We start from the raw sequence: 22,593 nt of genomic DNA on the forward strand, positions 1-22,593 counted from the left end.
GCAGAAGGTACAAACAATTGCAGGCCAATCCAGAGGACAGGACACCTGAGTCCAAAAGGAGGGTCAGCTCTGAGGACAAGGAAAGCAGCTGCTGAACCTTTCCCAGGGGAGCAGAACAAGGATGACCTGAAAATTCTAAGCTGTGCACTTTTGGACCACTCTAGCAGTGTCACTTCCTTCTCCTGAACACAGGCTCATGTTCTCTGCCATGCTGTGTATAGCCGTTACCTCTCTCTCTCTCTCTCTCTCTCTCTCTCTCTCTCTCTCACACACACACACACACACACACACACGCACAGTGTCTGGGTCCCATATCTCTTGTTTAAACAGATGGTAAGCCTGGCCACACATGAGAAAAGGGATAAGATCATCTCTACAAACTGCCAAGAGCCAAACATACAGGTATCATCAATTACTGCTTTACATACCACGGATTTAAATCACTGTGCATATGATTTTTTTACATTTTTATATTTTATTATTTAAAAATCATTTAAGTCACTGCATTCCCAATCTGAAACACTACAATGGGAGCTATGTCTGCTGGCTCTTCTGAGAACCACATTGGTCCTGACTCAGTACTTAATAAACTCCTGTTCAGTAATGTGCTGAGTTCTACTCTGATGGTCCCCAGCATCCTCAGGATCACCACTGACAACAGCCCATATAGAATGAGGCCAGATGCACTTCCTTTGGCTCTGTAAGTCACAGGAGGCTGGTGAGAAACACTTTTTTCCAAGTTAGGGAATTCTCTAGGGTGAGGACAAATGAGCATCTCAGGGCTGCAGAATTAGCTGCACCTTCAGAACTGGCAGTCAGCTGAAGGATTCAAATGGGTTATATAACCTTATGGCAGCAACAGTCTCCTGACATAGTACAAAAGGAGAGCAAAGTGCCCATAGAGCATTACCATAGTTTCAATACTACACAGAAAAAATAGGCAAAGAGGCCTGGCATGATGAATAGAGCCTGTAATGCTAGCTACTCAGAAGATGGAGATTGGGTGGATAAAGTTTCAGAAGACCCCATCTCAACCAATGGCTTGGCACTGTGGTGCACACCTGTCATCTCAATTATCAGGGAAGCACAAATAGAAGGATGGAGGTTCAGGCTGGCTTGAGCATAAATTCCTACCTGAAAAACAACTAAAGAAAAAAGGGATGAGGGTGTGGCTCAGGTGGTAGAGCACCTGACTAGCTAGCATGAGTCTCTGGGTTCAACCCCCACTACAGCCAAAAAAATAAAAAACTAGGGAAAGTGATCAGTTTCAGACCCAATGCCATCACAACTATATTGTAATTCACTCAGACATTCAGCAAATGCTTACTACAGTCACTGTTAGGTCTCAAAGATAAAGAAGCAAACAAAACAGACAACTGCTGTTGCCCTTCTGGAATGCATACTCAAGGAAAGTTCAGTCAAAATCAGAGAGCTGTTTTTTAAAAAAAAAAAAAAGTCTGCTTTTTATTTAAAGTAATATTTTGGAAAAACCATTATAAGGTGTGAACACACATCAGTACAGTTGGCTCTCATGGGTGGGCTTGGGTCCCTCTCTTTACTTTATAGTCATATGGGGCCTTATATGACTCTATCAAGAGATTATGCGTGTCCCTAAAATGTCCAGGCACAGTCCACATTCTCACACAGACAAGAACCTGGACAGAGAGGGGGCTGACCTCTCGCCACCGAGCTCCAGCACTGCTAGAGATGTACACATTGGTCTTGCTGGCCAAGTTCTTTCCCACTGAACCTAAAATGCAAGAGGAAGAATTAGTTTTCATGTCGAGACTACGCAGAGAATCATGTTATCCAACCAGACATTCTGAGTAGCAGCGAGCAACCTCGAGTGTCTTAAGCTCATGAAGAGCAGCAGCTGCTGGGGATGAGGGTGATCCCGTGTTGGACTGCACACGGCCAGCCCACCAAGGTCTCTGGGAGAACAGGCAAAGCGCACTTACCAGTGGCAACGATGAGGCCAGGGGCTGACTCCTTGGACAAAATGGGCATCCTCCGGAGCTGGAGGTTGAGCAGCTGACTGAGGCGCTGGGCCAGGTGCAGCGAACAGCCCTGGGAAAGCTACAGAAGGAGAGTTCCAGGCAGAGTCTGTGTGTGACACATGCCTAGGTCTCTCTCGAACCTGGAAGCCTGGGGACCCCCCAGCTAGACCCAGAGGCAGGAAGCCTGGGCCAGAGAAAACCAGACTTACAGCCCCACTGTCTCCACCCCACATCTTCTGTCTTCCAGATGGAGCAGATTATCTGAACCTACACAATTATCTATTGTGGCAGAAAAGAGAAAAATACCTTAAAAAGTCCTGAGACTCTCAGGGAATAATAACTGTACATCATAACTCAAGGAGATAGGAAAGGCACCTTTCACCCTCTAACACCCAGAGATCGTCTCAGGTGACTCAAAGCTAAAGGGAAATGAGATGATGCTGTGATATTTATTTTCTAATTCAGTGGAGATGTGTTTCTAATATGATTCCAGCAATCCTATCCAAAGAAAAAGCAAGAATCAGAAGTCATAAACTCTCACTGATAAGCTCCCAGATGTACAACATATGAGAAGTGAATACCAAAGGATTCACATTACATTTTAAAAAGAATGTTCTACATTTGTACAAAGATGCAGGCATACAGGGTAAGGGTTAAAGTCATATAAGCCAGCCTCCATCCCTTATGTTCAGACTCTCATAGTTCTGTAAACCATGAGGACAGTGCTTTTGCTATACGATCAAGCCTGATTCTCCTGGCCAGAAATCAATTGCTCAAGGTTATCCAGGTTTGTTCACTGTTCTAACAGGGCAGTTCTGCCTGTGTTTATGGCACAGGTAAAAACTATGACAAGGTTTACTCCATCTACTTATTTTGTCACAAAAAAAAAAAAAAAATTCTAACAAATATCTATCCTGGTAGCTTTCAAGTTTGGCCAATGAAAACAGGAGCAAATTAGGCCGGGTCTCAAAAAGATAGCTACTTGCCCACTAGCCCTTTTGTGACTCGTATTTATTTACCTGAAAGGAAATCTATTCATGGAACTATTTCTGTATCCTCAATCAGAGTTTACCCATTCCTATATATATTTTTGACCACCTATTATAGGTTGGATCTGAAATGTCCCCCAAAGGCCATCTTCTAGAACCTTGGTCACCAGTCTGTGGCACTACTACAAGGTGGTGGAACCTTTAGAAGGTGGGACCTAGTGGAAGGAAGTTATGGCACTAGGGGCGTGCCCTTTAAGGGAATATTGGGATCCCAGCCCCTTCCTCTTTTTTTTTACTTCTTAGCTGCTGTGATCAGAGCAAATCTGCTCTACCATGTGCTCCTGTGATGTTCAGCCTTGCCATGGGCCCGAAGCAACACAGCCAAGCAACCAGGAGCTGAAACTACTGAAACCATGAGCCAAAAAAAATCAACCCTTCCTTCTTATATGGTGGTTTTCTCAGGTATTTTGTCACAGTGATGGAAAGCTGGCTAACACACAACTTAAACTCAGAAGTACAAACTAAAGCTGAAAAACTGTCCCACAGCTCATACACTGATCAGTCAGGGAAATAAAAGGCTGAATTTCCTAATCTTCTTTAACTAAACTCTGCCCCCCACTGCATGCTCAAAACCATCTGGGCCCTATCCACATGAGGATGGGGTCAAGCTGCTGAAGTCCTAAGACACTACTGCAGAAAGGGAAAGTGTCTAGGAATTTGTCTGTATCTATGTATAGCCTGCCTCTTTCCAAAATTAGAGTTCATGTGGTAAATCAAGACCTGCTACCAAAACAGGAAGAAAAATCAAGAATTCTAGAGCAAGAGTCTCCAAAAGAATTTTTCCAAAGGTCATAGATAAAGAATGCAGGAGAGCTCAAAAATTCAAAAATCTGAAAGACTAGATACTAAAATATTACATTTTGCCAAAAATGAAGGCTACTTTTAAAAAAAATTTTTTTTCTAAGTTCTTTCTTCCTATGCCCTAAATCTCTTGGGTAAAACACAATGTAGGGTGTCACATAAGGGCAAGACACACAATCCATAGACTCCTAAAAATTCGGCTTCCCAAAGAGAGATATGATATCATCAGAAGAACTATGTCATGACCTACGTTGAAGCAGTGGACTAAGTCAAGCTAGTTACTCATGTAATTAATGTAATATCTCCCTCAAAAACTTAAAATAAAGCTGGTCATGGTGGCTCGCTCCTGTAATTCAGGAGGCTGAAGTAGAACAAAACATTCAAGGTGCCCTGGGCTACATTTCAAGACCTTATCTCAAAATAAAAATGGTTTAAATACTGGGCAGGGGGTAAAGGTCAGTGGTAGGACACACACTTGTTAGCATGTGTGAGGCCTTGAGTTCAAACCCCAGCACCAAGAAAAAAAAACAATTAATATCCCATGGCACTCCTGTGAATTCACTATGCCACCCCACCATGCTTTGCTGCAGAGTCTGCAAGAGTAGAAATAACAGATGAAAGTTTGTTTCGTGTGATGTTAATGTGATAGAATATGAACCTGCACTTTCCAGGAAACACTAGATGTGGTACATTCCTACAGATCAGAGCTCTTTTCCTTGTATTAAAAAGCCAAATAAGATGATCACATCTGTACCTCACAAGTGATTTTCTCTCCATATCCTGTGAAGGCTGGAGCCTGCAGAAATTCCCAGGTTCCTCCTTTGTCAAAGGTGATGACTGATCTCATGTTCTCCTCACTCATGGAGCCATTGATCAGAGTAGCGATATAGACGCCTTGAAGCCCCTCCACACGATGAAAGTCAGCAAATGGTTCATTTGCAAAATACCTGCAGAGAAAGAAAATAACAGCTACAAACCTGCACTGACATTTGCTTGGTAGTTTTACTGTACAGAACACAAAATGTAACCATTTCTAAGAGTACAATTCAGGGGCACTATGTACATTCAGAATGCTGTGCAGCCACGATGAATATCTAGTTCCAGAACATCCTGGTCACTGGCAGTCACTGTCTAGTTCCCCCTCCCTTCCCAGGCCCTGACAACTACTCATCTGCTTTCTGTCTCCATGGATTTGCCTAGTCCAGATATTTTTTTATATAAATGGAATTGTGTAGTGGCCTTTTGTATGTGGTTACCTTCACTTAGCATAATATTGTCAAGATTCACCCATGTAGCATGTACCACATTTCATTCCTTTTTATGGATAACCTGATCTTTTTTAAAAAAAAAAAGTGATTGTTTTTAAGGGTCAGCATGCTTATTCAAACAACTATGACTAGAAGTTTTAGAATGAAGAAGATATCATTTAAAAGGTTGACATAAAAGTTACATCTATTTCTTCACTTGTTGAAATTGACCCAAATCCTCCAATAAGCCTTGACACGCAAGAAACACTGAGCAAGGCTTGCAGGATACTAGTTACAATGCTGAGGTTTAAGCCTGACCCCAATCTCTAGAAATACAGCTAAGGGATACACAGTCCTGTCCGGGTACCTACAGCCCAGTTATTCAACACCCTGACCTACAGATGCCCTCAGTTTTCTGCCAGGAAGCTCAGCAGCACCTGTTGACTGCTCCCTAAGAAAGCAGTGCACACTGCAAGTGTTGTTCTACAAGGCCTGAAGCCATACTTGTTAAGAGCAAAGCAGAGAATAAGTCTCTCCCAGGCTTTCACTCTATGCTAAGATACTATGATTCCGATGGAAGAGTTTTGCACTAAAATGGTACAATCACTACAAACAGAGCTCTAGTTCACATGTGGCTCTTAAAATTAGAACTGTAACCTTTATTTCAGGGGGTCTGAGCCACTGGGCTACACAATGAAACAGAAAACTGGTTTTTTTCATCATCTGCCATTCAGATCTCCTGAGCTGGATGACTGCTCTGCCATCTCTGACAGAGAAAGACATAGACTACAACCTCTGAGGCATGAAAAGGAAATAAGCAGCACCCACAAAGCCACTTTGAAATGATAGACAGCAAAATCCTAAATGAAATGCCAAGTTGGGACCCAGCTCCCTGGCATACTAATTCTTGGGTGTCTTTTAGCTATTTTTCAGGTTCTTCTCTAGCAATCAGTCAATGATCCATCACCCTCCTGCTCTCTACTTACTTTAGCCCTCTGGCCTTTGACTCTATTGTCATGAAATCTGCCATGGTGAGGTTCCCATCCCATATCTGGAACCTCTGAATTTCTGTCAGACAAGCCCTGTTTCTTTCCCCTAGTCTTATTTCCAAGCAGAAGTCTGTCATCTTGTACCTCACCTCTCTGTTTTAGTTTCAACTCTTCCTTTCTTTCCCCAACCCCACCCCCTTGACCTGCCCTGGAGTGACTGACCTCACCCTTAGTACTCTCTCTCAATCTCTCTAAAAGTCCACTTTCTTTCATCTTATCACCTTCACCAGCCCATAGCAGAGCACTTCCCCCCTTCTTCCTTGAGTGCCCTGGGTAGAGACCTGTCAGGCATCTCACCAGGATGCCTTCAACTATACTCAGTGCAAAATCCATGCACTGGCAGTCATTTCCACTAACAGGACCAGTGCTCCTTCTTGAGATGCCCCCATGGGCCTGACAATGTCATCAGCACATTAGTTCCGCCATAGAGTCCTGGCTGCAGCTATAGCTTTTCATGAGATTCTTACACAGTCCATCCCCAGAATGCCACAGTAATCCCCTAGTAAGAGCTCCTTCTTCACTTTCCTAAGGAAATTAGAACCAGTTCCTCTGCATCCACACTCTTCTATTTAGTTCAGAGAACAGATCATTTTGAATACCATCAAAGTTCATTGAAAACCAGCCTGCCCATATCATCTGCTAATCCACCCTTATCCCATTTCATCTAGCTAAGATTGAGACGAGATGATAAGGGGTCACTAGCTGAGCACATATGAACCCCTGTGGTCCTGAGATAAAATCTGAGGGGAACAAGAAGGAGTTAGTGTATGCCTCCTGACGTAAATCTATTATCAGTTGTGAACTGCACTGCACGCTCAGGCAGGGCAGGAAGAAACTGTGTCACACATAAAGAAAGGGCTGTCTGCATGTGTGGAGTGTGCCTCTGGTCACATCATTGAGGTCACTACTTCCTGGGGAGTTCTTCCCTCTAGCTCTGGTTCTTACTCTGCCATACCGCGAGAAATTCATCTGCAGATCTACCTGACGAATGAGAAAGACGAAGAGACTGTTGGCAAGCTATGACTTATCCACTCCATAGCCAGAGGCACTCCAAGCAAGGAAAATAATCAAAGAGTCAGTGAAAGACCTGAAAGATAATGATTCATGATTTTTAATTATTTAAAAGGTAGAGAATATTATTCACCCAGAAAAATGAATGAGGTGGTGATAGATGCTACACACGGATGAATCTTGAAAACATTATGGTAAATGACATAAGCTAGGCACAGAGGTCACATAGTATTGTACGGTTCCACCTATACAAAATGTCCAGAAAAGGTAAATCCACAGACAGAAATTAGATTGAAGGCTGCCAGAATCTGAACGGGGAGGACAAAGAAAAGAAACCACTAAGGGAGACAGGGTTTTCTCTTGCAGGAATGAAAGCATTTTGAAACAACATAAAGGTGGTGGCTGCACACACTGTGAGTATGTTAAAAACCACCGAACTGTTCACTTTAAAAAGGTTAAGCTTAGGCAGGCATCAGTGACTCATGGTTGTAATCCTAGCTACTTAGAAAGCTAAGATCACAAGATCCCATCTCAACCAAACTCTGGGTATTATCATATACTCCTGTCATCCCAGCTACTGCAGGAAACATAAAATAGGAAGATCTGCCCAGGCTGGCCTAGGCAAAAAGCAAGATTCTGTCTCAAAAATAACCACACAAAAGGCACTAGAAGTGTGGCTCAAATGGTAAAGTGCCTGTCTGGCAAGCAGGAAACCCTGAGTTCAAACCCCAGTACTGCCACCCTGCATCCCCCTCCAAAAAAAACAGGTTACATTTATGTCAAGTGAATGTCACTTCAATAAATTATTTTTTAATAAATAAAAACACACAAGAACCAGCCAGGAGCTGCCACCAAATAATGAGTCTGTGTTAAGGGGAGAAGAGCAGGGAATGAAGGATGCCGGCACCTCCAAAGAGAAGAAACAGAAGGTAGAAAAGCACCATTGGAGAACAGGGAGGAAGCTCAGCACCTGAATACCAACAGGCATCTCTAACCCAGTAAATCTAAAACTGAGCTCATCATCTCCTCCCTGCACCTGCTCCTTGCCCTACCTCCTTGCTTCACCATGCAGCCACTGTCCTATGGCTGCAGTGGTGGTCCCCTGGCTCCTCCTTCTCTCAAACTTGGTCTAATCCATTAGTAGGTCTGCTGACTCTAGTTTCACACTACAGTTAGAATCCGACCATTTCTGTAATCGCCCTGCAATGCCCTGAGTCCATCCAACATCCACCACATTGGTGTGATCTCCATGACACTTTCAGTCAGTCTGTCTTCCTAGCCCCACCCTTATACCTAAAGTAGTCAAATGTCCCCACAGCACTGAGAATAACTTCTGTAAAAGGTACAGAAGTGTCCACTCAAAATTATTTGTAACAGTATCCATTTATATTTTCTGCATTTTATATAATGCAATTCACAATTTTTTAAATAGAAAATTAACAGGATAAGTCGGATGACATCCATCTTACCTATCAGAAATAAAAATAGCTCTTTCTATGCCCCTGAAGGTCATATACCACCTGAGTCCTGCTCTCTGGGATCCTGTCTCTTACTTCTCTTCCCCACCTTCAGCTGTTCAAAGCAGCCCAGCCTCCCAGCTGTTCCTAAGGTCCCACACCATCCCTCCTCAGTCACCTTATGTGCTGCCTCCTCAGCCTGTAGGATTCTGCTCCTCCCAGGTGTCTGCCTAGCTCCCTTCCCCAGTAACTCAGGCTCCTGTTCAAATGCCCTGGAACAGCCTGTGCAGAGGAACCCTCTCACACCCCCTTCCCCTTATCTTCCTTTAGTTTTCTTCCAAGCAGATCACACATTTCCATTCTGTCTGCCCCCAACTGGAATCATGCTCTGTGGAGCTTGAATGGGTGATGGAATGACTGGCGGCCGGCACAAGGAGAGGCCAGGGAGCTGAGGCATGTTCCCAAAGTGCGTACCCAGGGTAGACCTCACCCCACAAGGCAGTGCTTTCCAAGAGCAGAGTGAACCCTGGCACTCTCACACTTACCCAAAAGTCTAGAATAAATGGATTTAGGCACTGAAAGGTCTTAAGAACCTACTCATCTCTCTCAAACCCCCAGTCCTCCTCAGGTCATTGCTTGGTGTGGTGCTCAGAACATCCAGGGATAGGACTGCAAATCAGCCCTACACACTGATTTACAGACCAGTGATGCCAGTGCATCATTTTTCCATCATTTACTGCTAAGAAAGAATAATGATGACAATTAACCGGAGCCACTTGAAGGCAAGGCCCATGGTCACACATGCCAGTTCTCCCAGACATGACAGTGTCTTCCAAGTGCTCTTTCTCACTGGCTCAGAGACCACAAAACTAGATAACTGAGGTAGCCTGAGGGAATGGTTAACATAGCAGCTATGACCCTAAATGTCACTTAGAACAGCTGGTCTCAGCATTGGCTGCACATAAGAATCACCCAGGACTCTTTTCTAGTCTTCAAACCTGGACCGCAGCCAGGCCAAGTGCCTACCCTGGGCCCATGCACCAAGCATCAGGGTCCCTGCAGGCGCCTCAGGTGAGCTCACACGTTCACTCAGCTGCAGAGAAGCTGGTGGCCTTGATGACCTAAGAAGGAGGAGAGGAACCCAATGTCTCCTTACCTCACCAAGGTGTCACTGCCAGCCCCTCCTGGGCTGTAATACAGCACGTTCTCCAAGGACAGGGAGAACTTCAGCCCCTCTGCCTCTGAGATGTACAAATTAGTGCGGTTGTTACTGTGGCTGACACACACGAACACCTGGTCCTCTGAGGCATCTGCGATGTAATACTCCTTTGGATCAAAAGTCAAGAAATACAAAAGTCAAAAAACAAGTATGCCCTGTGGACTTTTTCTATCCACATGAAACCAATGACTTCCAAATGTCTCTCTGACAAAGTTGGCAGAAAGACACCAAAAGGCCCCAAGAGGGGCCAAATACCTTTGGTGACCTTTCTTCCAAGTGCCCAGGGCTGGTCTGCAGCTGGAACAGGCCCTTGTTGGCAAACGGAACACAAAGAAAGAACAGCCCCTGAACTCCATAAATGACCTAAAAACCTCTTTTTAGTAATAATGACCCCCCCACACACCTTTCCCCAGGAGACCTTTCACTAGCACAAAGTCACTAGCACAAAGTGACTAAAGGAAAGCAGACCCCACAGAAACTAGCCAGCAACTGATAAGACAGTCCTCATCACATACCCCCTGAGCCATCAGCCTTCCCCCAAACCAACTGATAATGTCAAGGCTTTCAATGCGGCCTCCTTGTGGTCAGGTCCTTGACAAAGTAGCCCAGGCTGAAATTCCCCATCAATCTGTCAAGCACTTGACTGTGCATGCTTCCTCTGTTCTGTTCTGGGTCTCTCCAACCTGTTTCCACAACATAGGAACCAAATCTTTCTCCTTCAGTAATCTCACCACATGAGAAGAATACAGCAGGTACTTAACAAGTGCTGTGCACAAACTTCCCATTGCTTCAGGATTAGTGGGTGAGGCCACTGACTCTGGCTGCAGCCCGTTGGCCAATCCTATTCTACTTAAAGCAAATTAAGTCTCCTGTTCAGCTCCACTTCAAATAGAGAAATGGGCAACAAACGACCAACTCACCCAAGCATGGGAGCTCTGTCCAGAGACTTCCCTGGAAAATGACTTTAGGGATCCTCCCTAAAATCTCCACCCCACTAGGACATCTGCGTGACACCCTTCCCCCAACTTCTGCATGGAGACAGTAAGACTCCCCACCCTCCAGCAGACATCACTCACATTAATAGGATGCCTTGTGACAAACTGAGCTGCTCGCATGGGCTTCCGGCCAAAGGAGACCCACAGCTGGACAGAAGACGGCTGCTGACTGCCCAGGAGATGCTGCCAAAGAAGAGGAGAAAAAAATTAATTGTGTGTGATGATAGCCACTCACAACACATGAAAGAGGAAGTAAGTCCTACCCCTCCGATCCCACTGAACACACAAAATAAAGGCTATAATTGCAAATTCCTGTTTTTGCAATGTGTCACCACTGAATAGCCTGTGCTGGGCTGTTTATACCGGATACCTATCTGCAATAGATACTAGATACTCCACAGATATTAAATGAGGACAGACAATGGTATAATGGGAGAACCTGGACTTGGAGAGGGCAGTGGAGGCTGCCAATGCTTAAAGAGAGAGAGAAGGGGAGGAGGTTGTAGAGTAAGACAAGGCAGAGCCTACACCCTCCAAAATGGCACATGTGAGATTAAGCACACACCTTTCTACTCACAGTTTTGGCTTGTAAGGATGTTTGAGTCAGAAGGCTTTAATTTACATCAAGACTTGAGGGAGTTGTCACTGGTTCTATTTTGCAATCTCGTTTTAAAAAAAACCTTTTTAGGAAATGCAAATTAAAACCACGCTAAGATTCCACCTCACCCCTGTTAGAATAGCCATCATCAGCAACACCACCAACAACAGGTGTTGGCGAGGATGCGGGGAAAAAGGAACCCTCTTACACTGTTGGTGGGAATGTAGACTAGTACAACCACTCTGGAAAAAAATTTGGAGGCTACTTAAAAAGCTGGACATCGATCTACCATTTGATCCAGCAATACCACTCTTGGGGATATACCCAAAGACTGTTACTCCAGAGGCACCTGCACATCCATGTTTATTGCGGCACTATTCACAATAGCCAAGTTATGGAAACAGCCAAGATGCCCCAGCACTGACGAATGGATTAAGAAAATGTGGTATCTATACACAATGGAATTTTATGCAGCCATGAAGAAGAACGAAATGTTATCATTCGCTGGTAAATGGATGGAATTGGAGAACATCATTCTGAGTGAGGTTAGCCTGGCTCAAAAAACCAAAAATCGTATGTTCTCCCTCATATGTGGACATTAGATCAAGGGCAAACACAACAAGGGGATTGGACTATGAGCACATGATAAAAGCGAGAGCACACAAGGGAGGGATGAGGATAGGTAAGACACCTAAAAAACTAGCCAGCATTTGTTGCCCTTAACGCAGAGAAACTAAAGCAGATACCTTAAAGCAACTGAGGCCAATAGGAAAAGGGGACCAGGAACTAGAGAAAAGGTTAGATCAAAAAGAATTAACCTAGAAGGCAACACCCACGCACAGGAAATCAATGTGAGTCAATGCCCTGTATAGCTATCCTTATCTCAACCAGCAAAAACCCTTGTTCCTTCCTATCATTTCTGATATTCTCTCTACAACAAAATTAGAAATAAGGGCAAAATAGTTTCTGCTGGGTATTGAGGGGGGGGAGAGAGGGAGGAGGCGGAGTGGGTGGTAAGGGAGGGGGTGGGGGCAGTGGGGAGAAATGAACCAATCCTTGTATGCACATATGAATAATAAAAGAAAAATGAAAAAAAAAAAAAGAAAAAAAACCTTTTTATTAGTATATAATAATTGTATAGGAGGTTTCACTGTGACATTTCCATATGGATATATGTGGTCATGTGACTAAGTACTAGCCAATGAGCTGCAAACAGAGTATGTTGGATTTCTAAGAAGGCTGCTAAAAGAATATGCACTCCAAGTGAGTGAGAGAGGTGCTCACTTGGTCATCTGTCTCTCCATATTCTCACTGCAATAAGGACTGAAGGCTAGTGTCAGCATCTTGAGAATGGAAGCCATTTCTTAGGATGGTGGAACAGAAAGATTGAAACCTGGGTGTCCAGGACACCAGTCTTACCCTGCCGACCCAAGGCAGCACTCAAAAGAAAACTAACCCATTTTTATTTCTAGTCTGTTATCAGTAGCCTAACACAAATTGATAAATGAAATTAAATCTTTCCCATACAAATTAGGTCATGGTATATACAGTTATATGACCACTTTTTTCATTGCGTATCTTACCATTTTTCAATTCACCTTTTTTGCATTAACCATATATCTTAGACATCTTTCCACTTAACAGCTATTGATAGGCATTGAGGTTATTTTTAGAAGCATACTTCAAAAAAGCACACTTGGATATTTTAATTACCTTTTCCAGAATCGTGCAATGCTACTTGTAGGATGCATTCTCAGAAGAAGGCCTAAATCAGAACTTTTATTTTTGGTAGATAGCACGGCTCTCCTGAGGCTATACCAGGTTAAGTATCCACCAAGCACACATACCTCCACCAACACTAGGAATTATTTAAATTTGTTAATCTAGGTCAATCTTACAGAGTCTGAAAATTTTGAAGACTTTTCATTTTTGTTTTCAGTTGTGATAATTGAAAGGAACTTAATACAAGTATTTGAGTAACTGAAATTGGATATATATTTCAGATTATGTCAACAGCAAAAAAAAAGTAAGGAAGCCCGACATAATGGGGCACACCTCTAATCCCAGGACACCAGAAGCTGACGCAGGAGGCTCATGGGTCCCACTCCAGCCTCAGCTACACAGTGAGACCCTGTCTCGAAAAAATGAAGGACAGGAATGTAAAACAGGTTCTGTTAGGGGTCTGGGGCTAGTGGGAGGAGGGACAGTGAATGGAGAGAGTAAAAGAGGGCAAGTATGGTCATATCTGTATAAAAATAGAACAATGAAACCTGTTGAAATCATTTTAAGTAAAGGGGACAGGGGATGAGGGAGAATGAGGGGGTAAACCTAACCAAGGTACATTGTAAGCATATATGGAAATGTCACAATGAAATCCCCCATACAAGTAATATATGCTAATACAAATATTTTAAACAATAGGAATAAATGAAACACTCTTATTAAGTGAAGGACAAAGGATATTGCAGTGAAGCTCTTCCACTTAAAATCTCACAGCAGTCCAGCTAGAGAAAATTTGTGGAAGACAGGAGGCTTTCCACAGCATGTAGCAGCACAGGGACAAGAGCTTCTGAGCTGTAACTATGGCATACCGTGCTACACTCTTCTCTAGAACAATCCTAAACTTTCATCAATGCATCCTCATCTGTATTAACACTGTTCATTCTGAACATCGTAAAAAAAACACAGAATCCCAATGAGGTGGTGCACACTGGTAGTCCAGCTACTTAGGAGCTGAGATAGGAGTTCCGTACCAGCTTGGGCAACATAGTGAGGCCCTGTCTAACAAATACATAAATAAGTAAACACAACATAGCTAAAATAAGATGTCTAGGTTTTGTTTAAAAATATTCTGGGGGAAAAATTAAGCAGTGGGAAGAGAACTATGGAGAGACTGGCAAGTTCAAGTAATACTAAGGCTGGATGAGGTCCTCTCCAAAGCACTGTTCTTTTTTGTCAGTTGGAAAGGGACAATAATGATATTTACAAAGTTAGTATTCATTGGAAGCAGTTCTGGAATGGCATAGAAGGAACTCTAAATCTACTCACCCATAAAAGCAAGAAAAACACTGGCAAATATTCTCAAAATCAACTTTTTCAAAATTCTGAATCCAAGGAACATTTATTCAAGAAGTGACTGAATCTTGGCAAGAACAACTAACTTTGGGACATTTTCACTTGCCATAATCCCTTCTCCCCAGCTCTGCAGAAGCCTTGGAAACACACAACCTCAGCCACAATAGTTGTGGAGACCAACAGCGCAGCTACTGACTTGGGCTCTCCAAAAACTCCACAACTAGAGGCTATCACTTCTTCACTTGTCTGTTGATTCACAGGGAAGCTGCATTCTCCAAAGCTACATTCTCCAGTCTTATCTTTCTATCACCTTCCTGGGCTGTACAAACAGCTCTATAGCCCACCAAGGGGTTTATGGAACACCACCAGTGATGACTGGCAAATATTTAACATCATAATAGCCTGAGGCAGCATTAGCAGTTGGGGCTAACAAAAGCTTATAAAGAAAAACTGGGGAAGATGATATCCATCGAGGCTTTGTTTGAAAATGTCATGCACGTAAGTTACTGAGTACGCTCAGTATAGAACTGGAAGGAGTATATCTCTCACCTGTAGCTAACCTTGAGGCTCTGCACCAGCAGGAAGTGAGGACTAGGAAGTCAGCTTCCTAACTTGCTTGGCAGAGAGCACTAGAGCTTAATCCCAAGACACCCCAAGACCATCAGGAATTGTGGAGAGACTTACTGGTTCAAAGCATGTAAGGAAATCTCTATTAAACCAGTCAGTCCACTAAGTTTAATTATTAGACACTTCAGTACCTACATACAATAAAGGATACCAGCTTTACAGAAGCAGGGCAGGAAAACTCACTGAACTAAAAAAATTGCAATGATAAAAAACAGCAACAACAACAAAAAAAAGAGCCAGGGAGTGGGTATTTTGATATGAGGAGCTGTCACACCACTTTAAATGTCTGATTTTCAACAACAGCAACAAAATTATAAGACAAGCCAGCCTGACCTACACAGTGAGACCATGTCTCACAAAAAAAAAAAAAAAAAAAAAGATACAAAGGTGGAAAGGGATATAACTCAGGGGTAGATGGCTTACCTGGCATTCTAGAGGTCCTGAGTCCCACCCCCAGCATTAGAAGGAAGGGGAAAGAAGGGGAGGGGAGGGGAGGGGAGGGGAGAAGAAAATCAATAGCACAAACAGCAAAAGAAAATTAAATAAACTGAACATCAAAATTAAAAGCTTTTGTGCTGAAAAGGACACCATGAAGGAAGTGAAAAGGCAACAACTGAATGGCAAAAAATATTTACAAATCATCTATCTCACAGGTAGAGTACAAACAGAAAAATAAAGAACTCAACAACAAAAAGACAAAAACCTGGCACATGCCTATAATCCCAGCTATTTGGAAGGTAAAGATAGGAGGATCACAGTTCAAGGCCAGCCAGGGCAGAGTTAGCTCTGTAGGGCATACTGCCTTGATGCAGTTATTCCATCCTGCCACTGTGGCAATGAAAGCAGGCAGAGAGCATATGAGAAAAAGAGAGTGGCTGTGTTCCAATAAACTTTATCTACAAAAGCAGGTAAAGGGCCACTGTTTGTTAGTGTCTGCTCTAAAATATAGGGTCTGCATCATGCAAGGTGTGAATGGCTGCCTCCCCTGTAAGTAAAGACAGGAGACTTCATCAGCCCATGGATCATCCTTGCTTACTGATACACATTTTTCAAGAACTGTGCCTGGCTTGCCTCATCTTCTGGGAGTGAAGCTAAGGGGACCAAGTAGCCTCACCCACCTCAAACTTTCAGGCAACTACTGTCACCTACCAGAAAGAACCAAATGAATAGACCATAGAGATACCACATTCTTTAACAGAGCTATCGTTTTAATGTAGACTATTAAGACAGTAAGTGAACTTCAGGTCAAAAAGCCAGAAATAAAAATTAAAGGTAAGAAAACCAAAGGGCACTAGATTCAAAGCACCTATGAGCCCAGAGCCAGCCCAACAGGGTACCAGGAGGTTCTGAAGGCCTAGCACCTGCCCTGGTCCAGAGCCCAGGTGGCTGCCCCCACGTGGATTTGTTGTGGGATACAGAGGGGCTGCTCTAGGGACTCTTGTCTTCACTGGGCTTAGGAATAAGCTCACAAGACATGGATAAGGCACACACAGGTAGATTTATTAGAAAAAGAAAAGGCAGCTGGAGCAATGCAGCAGAGCCCGGAAACCGGTGGCTCCCTGCTGAGATGAAGACTGGCTTTTTATGGACGCTTTAATTCTGGGTTAGGGTAAGGGTTAGGTGGGTTCTTTCCATTGGTCGTGGATTCGCGACCATGGGCTCTCTTCGATGAGCTGGTCTGTTTGCCCCTTGGTGGGGGAGGGAGAGAACAAACTTGAGAACATCTTTTCTATCAGCCCCATGGCAGATATAGAGACCATGCATCTCCTCCTCAGACTGCAGGGCTCATTGTGCTCTCCATGGGGGATGGGATACTCACTCATTCTGTATCTATCCTAACAGACTGAAACACTAACTCACAAAGGATTGTAATCATTTGTGGTGCTGGAAGGAAGCACAAATAGTTAACCACCCCAGACCAACTACCTGTGGTTTTAAAATTAGTTCCTTCCTTGGGTTTCCAAATTTGATTTTAATCCACTTAACATTCAAGCCAGTTGGAATTCCTCAAGCCAGGCAGTCTTTGAACTAAGAAGACCTGGATTAAAAGTGACACTTGGAGGCTTCAACACTCCTACTGGGAGGTTTAACCAACCACGGCAAAGTTCATTTATTCTTGTGGGTTAGTAGTCTAATGTAATAAAAAGGCGGAAATCACCATTTTATCACCCGCTGCCAGTTGTTTCTTCTCTCATTAATCCATCTTTTGAGAACTGTTCGGTTGACAGTACAAGTGACAACTGTGTGAAGCTTTCAGATATAGAAGACCTCAGGGCAGTTTTCAAACTCTGGTGATTGTTAGGCACCCAAGCAATGCTTAGGGGAAAAGTGCATTTGGGCCCTGCAACCTGTATTTGAACCAACTGTTTCTACGTGATGCTCCTAAAACCTAGGTAACTCGAGAGCCTCCAGCTATGCCATTGACCTTGGAATCTGGAGGCCTGTCCTCTGGCAGGAGGGAGAAGCCAAGGCATAGCTACAACTTTGCCACCAACAGCTAATATATAAATAAGCCATATAGAAAGGTGACAGCTGACTGCAAAAGTTTCAACAGTATAATATCCTGCACCAAATATAAAAAAATTCTATTAGTCTATGCTTTTTAAATTAGTTGGGGAGGGATGGCATTCATTCAACTCTACTGCACACATACTTTGTACCAAGTATCGTGCCAGACAGTGGTGACCAAAACAGATGTGACCCCTGAGCTGACCAGAGGCCAGGAGTAATAAACACTCTTCACTGGTACTCTGTAAGTCAGCTAAATCTGCAAAACAGATATAGCTGTTAGACTGGAATGGAGGATATGGAAAGCTCCCACAGGGATGTAACACACACACTTGGCTGTAAGATCTAAGAACAACAGGGCAACAGCCATCCACCTCAGACCTGACCCACACAACAAGGGAGACAAATTCAGGAAAAATCAGCCGCTGTGTCTTGGAATTGAGACATTAAAATCGCACGGTCACTCCAAGCCCAAGGAACTCAAACAGAAAAGGACTGGGCCCACTTGAGAATTAGAGACAATATTTTAGACCACAATAGAACTCAGGATGGCCCAACACAAAGTCACAAGGTACCAATGCTTGGGTCTGATTTCCACCAATGTATTTCTACCACTCCATCCTTGCCCAAGCCAATTCAAGCATGCCTGTATTCTGTGATTCTGTGGTGTGTGTGTGTGTGTATGTGTGTAAGAGAAAGATGGACAAGGCAGGAAGGGAATGATCCAATATCCATGGGTTGATGCAAACAGCATAACAAAAATAACTGTCATAGTTTAGTGGTTTTAAAACACATTTTGCAAGGTATCTAATGGGGAAAGTCTCTGCCTTTACCGACTCACATCTGCTCTTCTCACTCTGACCTTCCTTCCTGCTCTCTCTGCAGGGGAGGGCCTCCTCTCCCGTAGGATCCTACCAAGAGGGTTGATCTGCTTCTGCTTGGCCTGTTTCCAATTATAGAAATAAATGAGAACCTGGTGGAAAACATTACATCTGATATCAGTCGCTGAGGTTCCCGGTGAGAGAAAGCAAGGCAACCTCCCAGTTACCAGGGGCCTTCCACAGAGCCTGAGTCACTTGGGCAGTGGCCACCACTCAGAAAGCAAGCCTGAAGCCTCCAGGAACAGTGGCCCAACATGCTCTTAGCAGCACCTGCTTTTTTCCTTTCCATCAGGGTAATAAAGAGTAGACCCATACAGGGGCACAGCAAGTCCCGCTAAATAATCAACTGTGCTTTGAAATGAGCAAGCCCTCCACGTCAGCATCTGGCTCCAACACATCAAATCAAGGGGAAGATTCTCCCAGAGGCTGAGAGTTAAGCTACTTATTGACAGCTGGAAGCTTAATTACAGCTTTTCTTAGAGCATTAACTCCCACTAGCCAATGACTACACATCCTATTAGCCATGTAAATTAACATGTCATAGGATCACAAAGAAATCCGTCTAAATTTAAAAGAAATCAGGCAGTGGAATTAAAAGAAAAAAGTCACTAAGTCCCACCCTCCCTTCCTTTCTCTATTATTTTCATTGGGATTTCAAAGAAACATATGTCTTTGTCAAGGATGTCTCCTACAACCAAGAAGACAACCACATTCCTAGAACCTACAGACACTTTGAGCACTTGCTCTACACTCCACTCTCCAACCTTCCAGTACCTTCCAAGCCTTCTGGCCATGGTCATCAATGTCCAAAACCCTTTAGCCAAGCTTCCCCAAGAATGCAATCCAATCCCTGCTTATGCAAACTCATCTGTATGGTCACAGGATGCCAAACCTCAAAAAGGAACTCACAAAGCAGCTTATTCTTTGGTGTCCTCAACTTACCACCACTTTTGTAGCAAACATGTACTTGTCCCGAAGTTGAAAGTCTCTCACTTCCTCAAGGATCACTTCCTGGTTTTCCCGGGACTGGAAGAAATCTGTACTCCGGAACACTGTGGAGTATCCAGAGGGCTCGTGACGTTCGATGTAGATGGTGTTCGGCTTGTCATAGGGATCAATTCCCCTAGAAGGGAAAAAAAAAAATAAAAGTGCTGCCATTCCCCTATTTAATAATCAGAGGCGTGGAGGTTGTGCCATGTGGACAAACAGCCAGAATTTGGGGCCACCAAGGTTCAGGCTACAAAGGGTACACTCTCTGTGCCTCAAACATATCCCTTTGCTCGCTCCTCAGCTCAGTACAGAGGGAGAGGAATTGTCACTTCTAAAGTGTTTTATGTAGCCACTGCTGTTCCTAAAGCCTGCTGGGCTTAGCTCAAGGCAAGCCCTGGCCAGGCTTGCAAACAGCACTCGGTGGAGGCTTTCGGAATAAATAAGAGACAGACTGCTGGAGGCAGTTGGCAGGTTTCTGGTTCCAAGTTATGAACCTCGGTGGAAAGGTGACAGTGCCCCTGAGCTCCCACCCCAAGAGGACAACACTAGGGAGACACACTGAAAGCCTCTGAGCAGGATCCGTCCCACAGGTCCTTCCCTGCCTGTGCACGCTGACGTCACTGATTCACGCCATCAGGAATCATCCTGCCAGTACATTTCATTTCCCATGAGGTGCCTTACCAATGCCTTTCATGTCCTTCAGAAATGAAGGGAACATTTCTCAAGATGCTTCTGTAAGCACAACACCCCTGCATACACACCGATTCCCCCACCTAAATCTTACTCTACTCTGAGGTCAAATTCAAGTCCCAATCCTCTGGAAAGCCTCCACCACCAATGATCCCTCCCTTCCACCAACATTAGCAACATGCAGGGTTCAATTTCAAGGCTTTCATCTAAGTTTTAACTCAAACAATGGTGTAAAAGTATTTAGGCTGGGTGAATTTGGAACCGGTCTCATTACAGTGGTGCTTCTTACGCACTGGATTTCACGTGCTCCTAGTGCACAGATGCTCTTGAAGGCCACATCTTCTATTTCTTTTTACCCCATTAGGTTCTTAGTGAAGCAATACTTGCTGCACTGCATGAATGGACCATAATTACAGATGCTAATCCCAAGTACAACTTTTGGATTACAAGGTCAGACTACCTTGAAGAAGCAGCTCTGAACTTGGGTCCTCCCCCCAACACACACACCCCAAAGAAAGGCCCATGCAAAGTCTTTCTGGAGGAAGACTGAGCTGCCCAGGTTTCCTAACTTTCCCAGGAACACAAAGACCAGGTAGAGCACCCAGCAGAAGGGAAAAATCACTGGGGAGTCAGGACAAGAGCTTCCTGGTGACATGTAGACAATGCCTCTGGTGTTAGGCAGAAGCCCTCATTCAGGCACCTCCCCATGGACAGTTCCACACACACATGGCCCTCAGAACAATGGAGCGGAACACTTACAACTCCTCCTGAGAAGGGCTGCCAAAAGCATGCTCATCAGACAAATTTTTTTTTTAAAGACGAAGAAAATAAGAAATCGCAAAAGGAAAGGGTCTCCTTTTACAATGGGGAACAGCTGGACTTTTTGCCCAACAATCTGGAGTCTGATTAGGGCAGAGGAGAAAGCAGAAGCCTTGGCCCCACCATGGGAGAAATTGACTCTTCATTATCAGATGCTCTGTGTGGGTGGGCGGTGGGGTGTTCTGTCTTCTCCACAATTAGAAGTACTGATTAAAGTACTTCCTTTAGCCTAGAGGATATGCAAATGAAAAGGAGGCTGCTGGGTATGCTTTAAAGGCAGAGAGGAAGGAACCCTTTTGAGATATTTTGAGAAGAGCTCCTTTCTATTATCCCTTTCTTACAGCCAAAAGAAGCCACGAACCGTGACTCTCATCCCAACTCTCTTCCGTAATCCCATTTCTGTGAGCTGCTCCGCCTACGAGTTCTTCTTATTCTTTGCCATCACCTAGCCTTCCTGCTTCTCCAGCTCACTCACTGCTACTTCCTGTTCTTGTTGCCATTCCATTCACAAACTCCAACCCCTGCTCTGTATCTGAGCACCTGCCTCACCCACCATCCCTCACAGAGGCTGCACAGGACATCCTGAGTCCCTCCCTGCCCTGTCTTCCCCAACTCCACCTGTGAATGACACCAATTACTGGCCTTCCTCACTCCTGCTGCTCCCAGGCTAACAAGTATGGTTGAATGAAGGTTATGTCATTGTTCCCTGACAGATCAGATTACACTCTCACTTACTATGGGAATCCCAATACCAGATGCATAACTAAATATGACAGACCAGTCCCTTCCCCTAAAAATGCCTGAGAAAGGCAAAATATGCACACACCTAAAACCGGAACTTCCTTTATGAGTAGTCCTACTAGTTTTCCCTCTTAATATATAGTTCCTTAAAGTGACAGAAGATCAATTTGACCCTTTAAAATTCAAATACAGCAAAGGAAAGTGATAATGGTATCCCCATTATAAAGGTTATGATCATAATTTCACTAAGAAACCAGAACCTCTGTCCAAGGAAAATGACAAAAGAGTCAGAAATAGCTGCCCTCTATGAGAAAGAAGTCCACAGGAGCTGGAAGGTGTTCAGCTGCAGGATTCCCCCTACCCTTGCCCCCTCCATCCTTAGTATCATCAGTCACTAAGGGAATAATTCCAACTCAAAGACATTCAGCTTTAAACACAGAGCTAAAGCAAGCACAGACAGTATCTCTCATCTTGTTGGTTTATTACATTTAACAAGGTCTAAAACTACATGTAAAAGTAAAAAATACACGACAAACTGACAAATATCAATGTGCACACACACATCCTGTCTTATATCACAGCCAAGGGAATAATCTCAGCTACATAAAGAGCTCCTAGAAATCAGTAATAAAAAGACTAGCAATCAGAAAAGGGACAATGGACTTGAGTAGGCATGTCACAAAAAAGAGATAAAAATGATCCTTAAGCAGAGTAAAGATGCTCAAACTCACTCATAATAAGAAAAATGCAAATTAAGGCTACAATGAGACACTATTTCCCTGGCTATGGAAAAAGACACTAGTCTACATGGCTGAGATAAGTGCAAATTTGATATTTTC

General features: G+C 43.9%; 1 protein-coding gene across 1 annotated transcript in view; it reads right to left on the minus strand.

Annotated features, from left to right (window-relative positions):
* Sorl1 (sortilin related receptor 1) overlaps positions 1–22,593 on the minus strand; it is a 163,475-nt gene that overhangs the window by 105,679 nt on the left and 35,203 nt on the right. Inside the window, exons 6-11 of the mRNA XM_074066519.1 lie at positions 19,457–19,637; positions 10,907–11,008; positions 9,768–9,937; positions 4,602–4,794; positions 1,959–2,076; positions 1,677–1,750 (exon numbers count right to left, since the gene is read on the minus strand). Coding sequence (XP_073922620.1) covers positions 1,677–1,750; positions 1,959–2,076; positions 4,602–4,794; positions 9,768–9,937; positions 10,907–11,008; positions 19,457–19,637 — 838 coding nt within the window. The remainder of the gene's footprint in view (positions 1–1,676; positions 1,751–1,958; positions 2,077–4,601; positions 4,795–9,767; positions 9,938–10,906; positions 11,009–19,456; positions 19,638–22,593) is intronic.

This window comes from Castor canadensis, chromosome 2 (genome assembly GCF_047511655.1).
Source record: "Castor canadensis chromosome 2, mCasCan1.hap1v2, whole genome shotgun sequence".
Classification (NCBI taxonomy): Eukaryota; Metazoa; Chordata; class Mammalia; order Rodentia; family Castoridae; genus Castor; species Castor canadensis.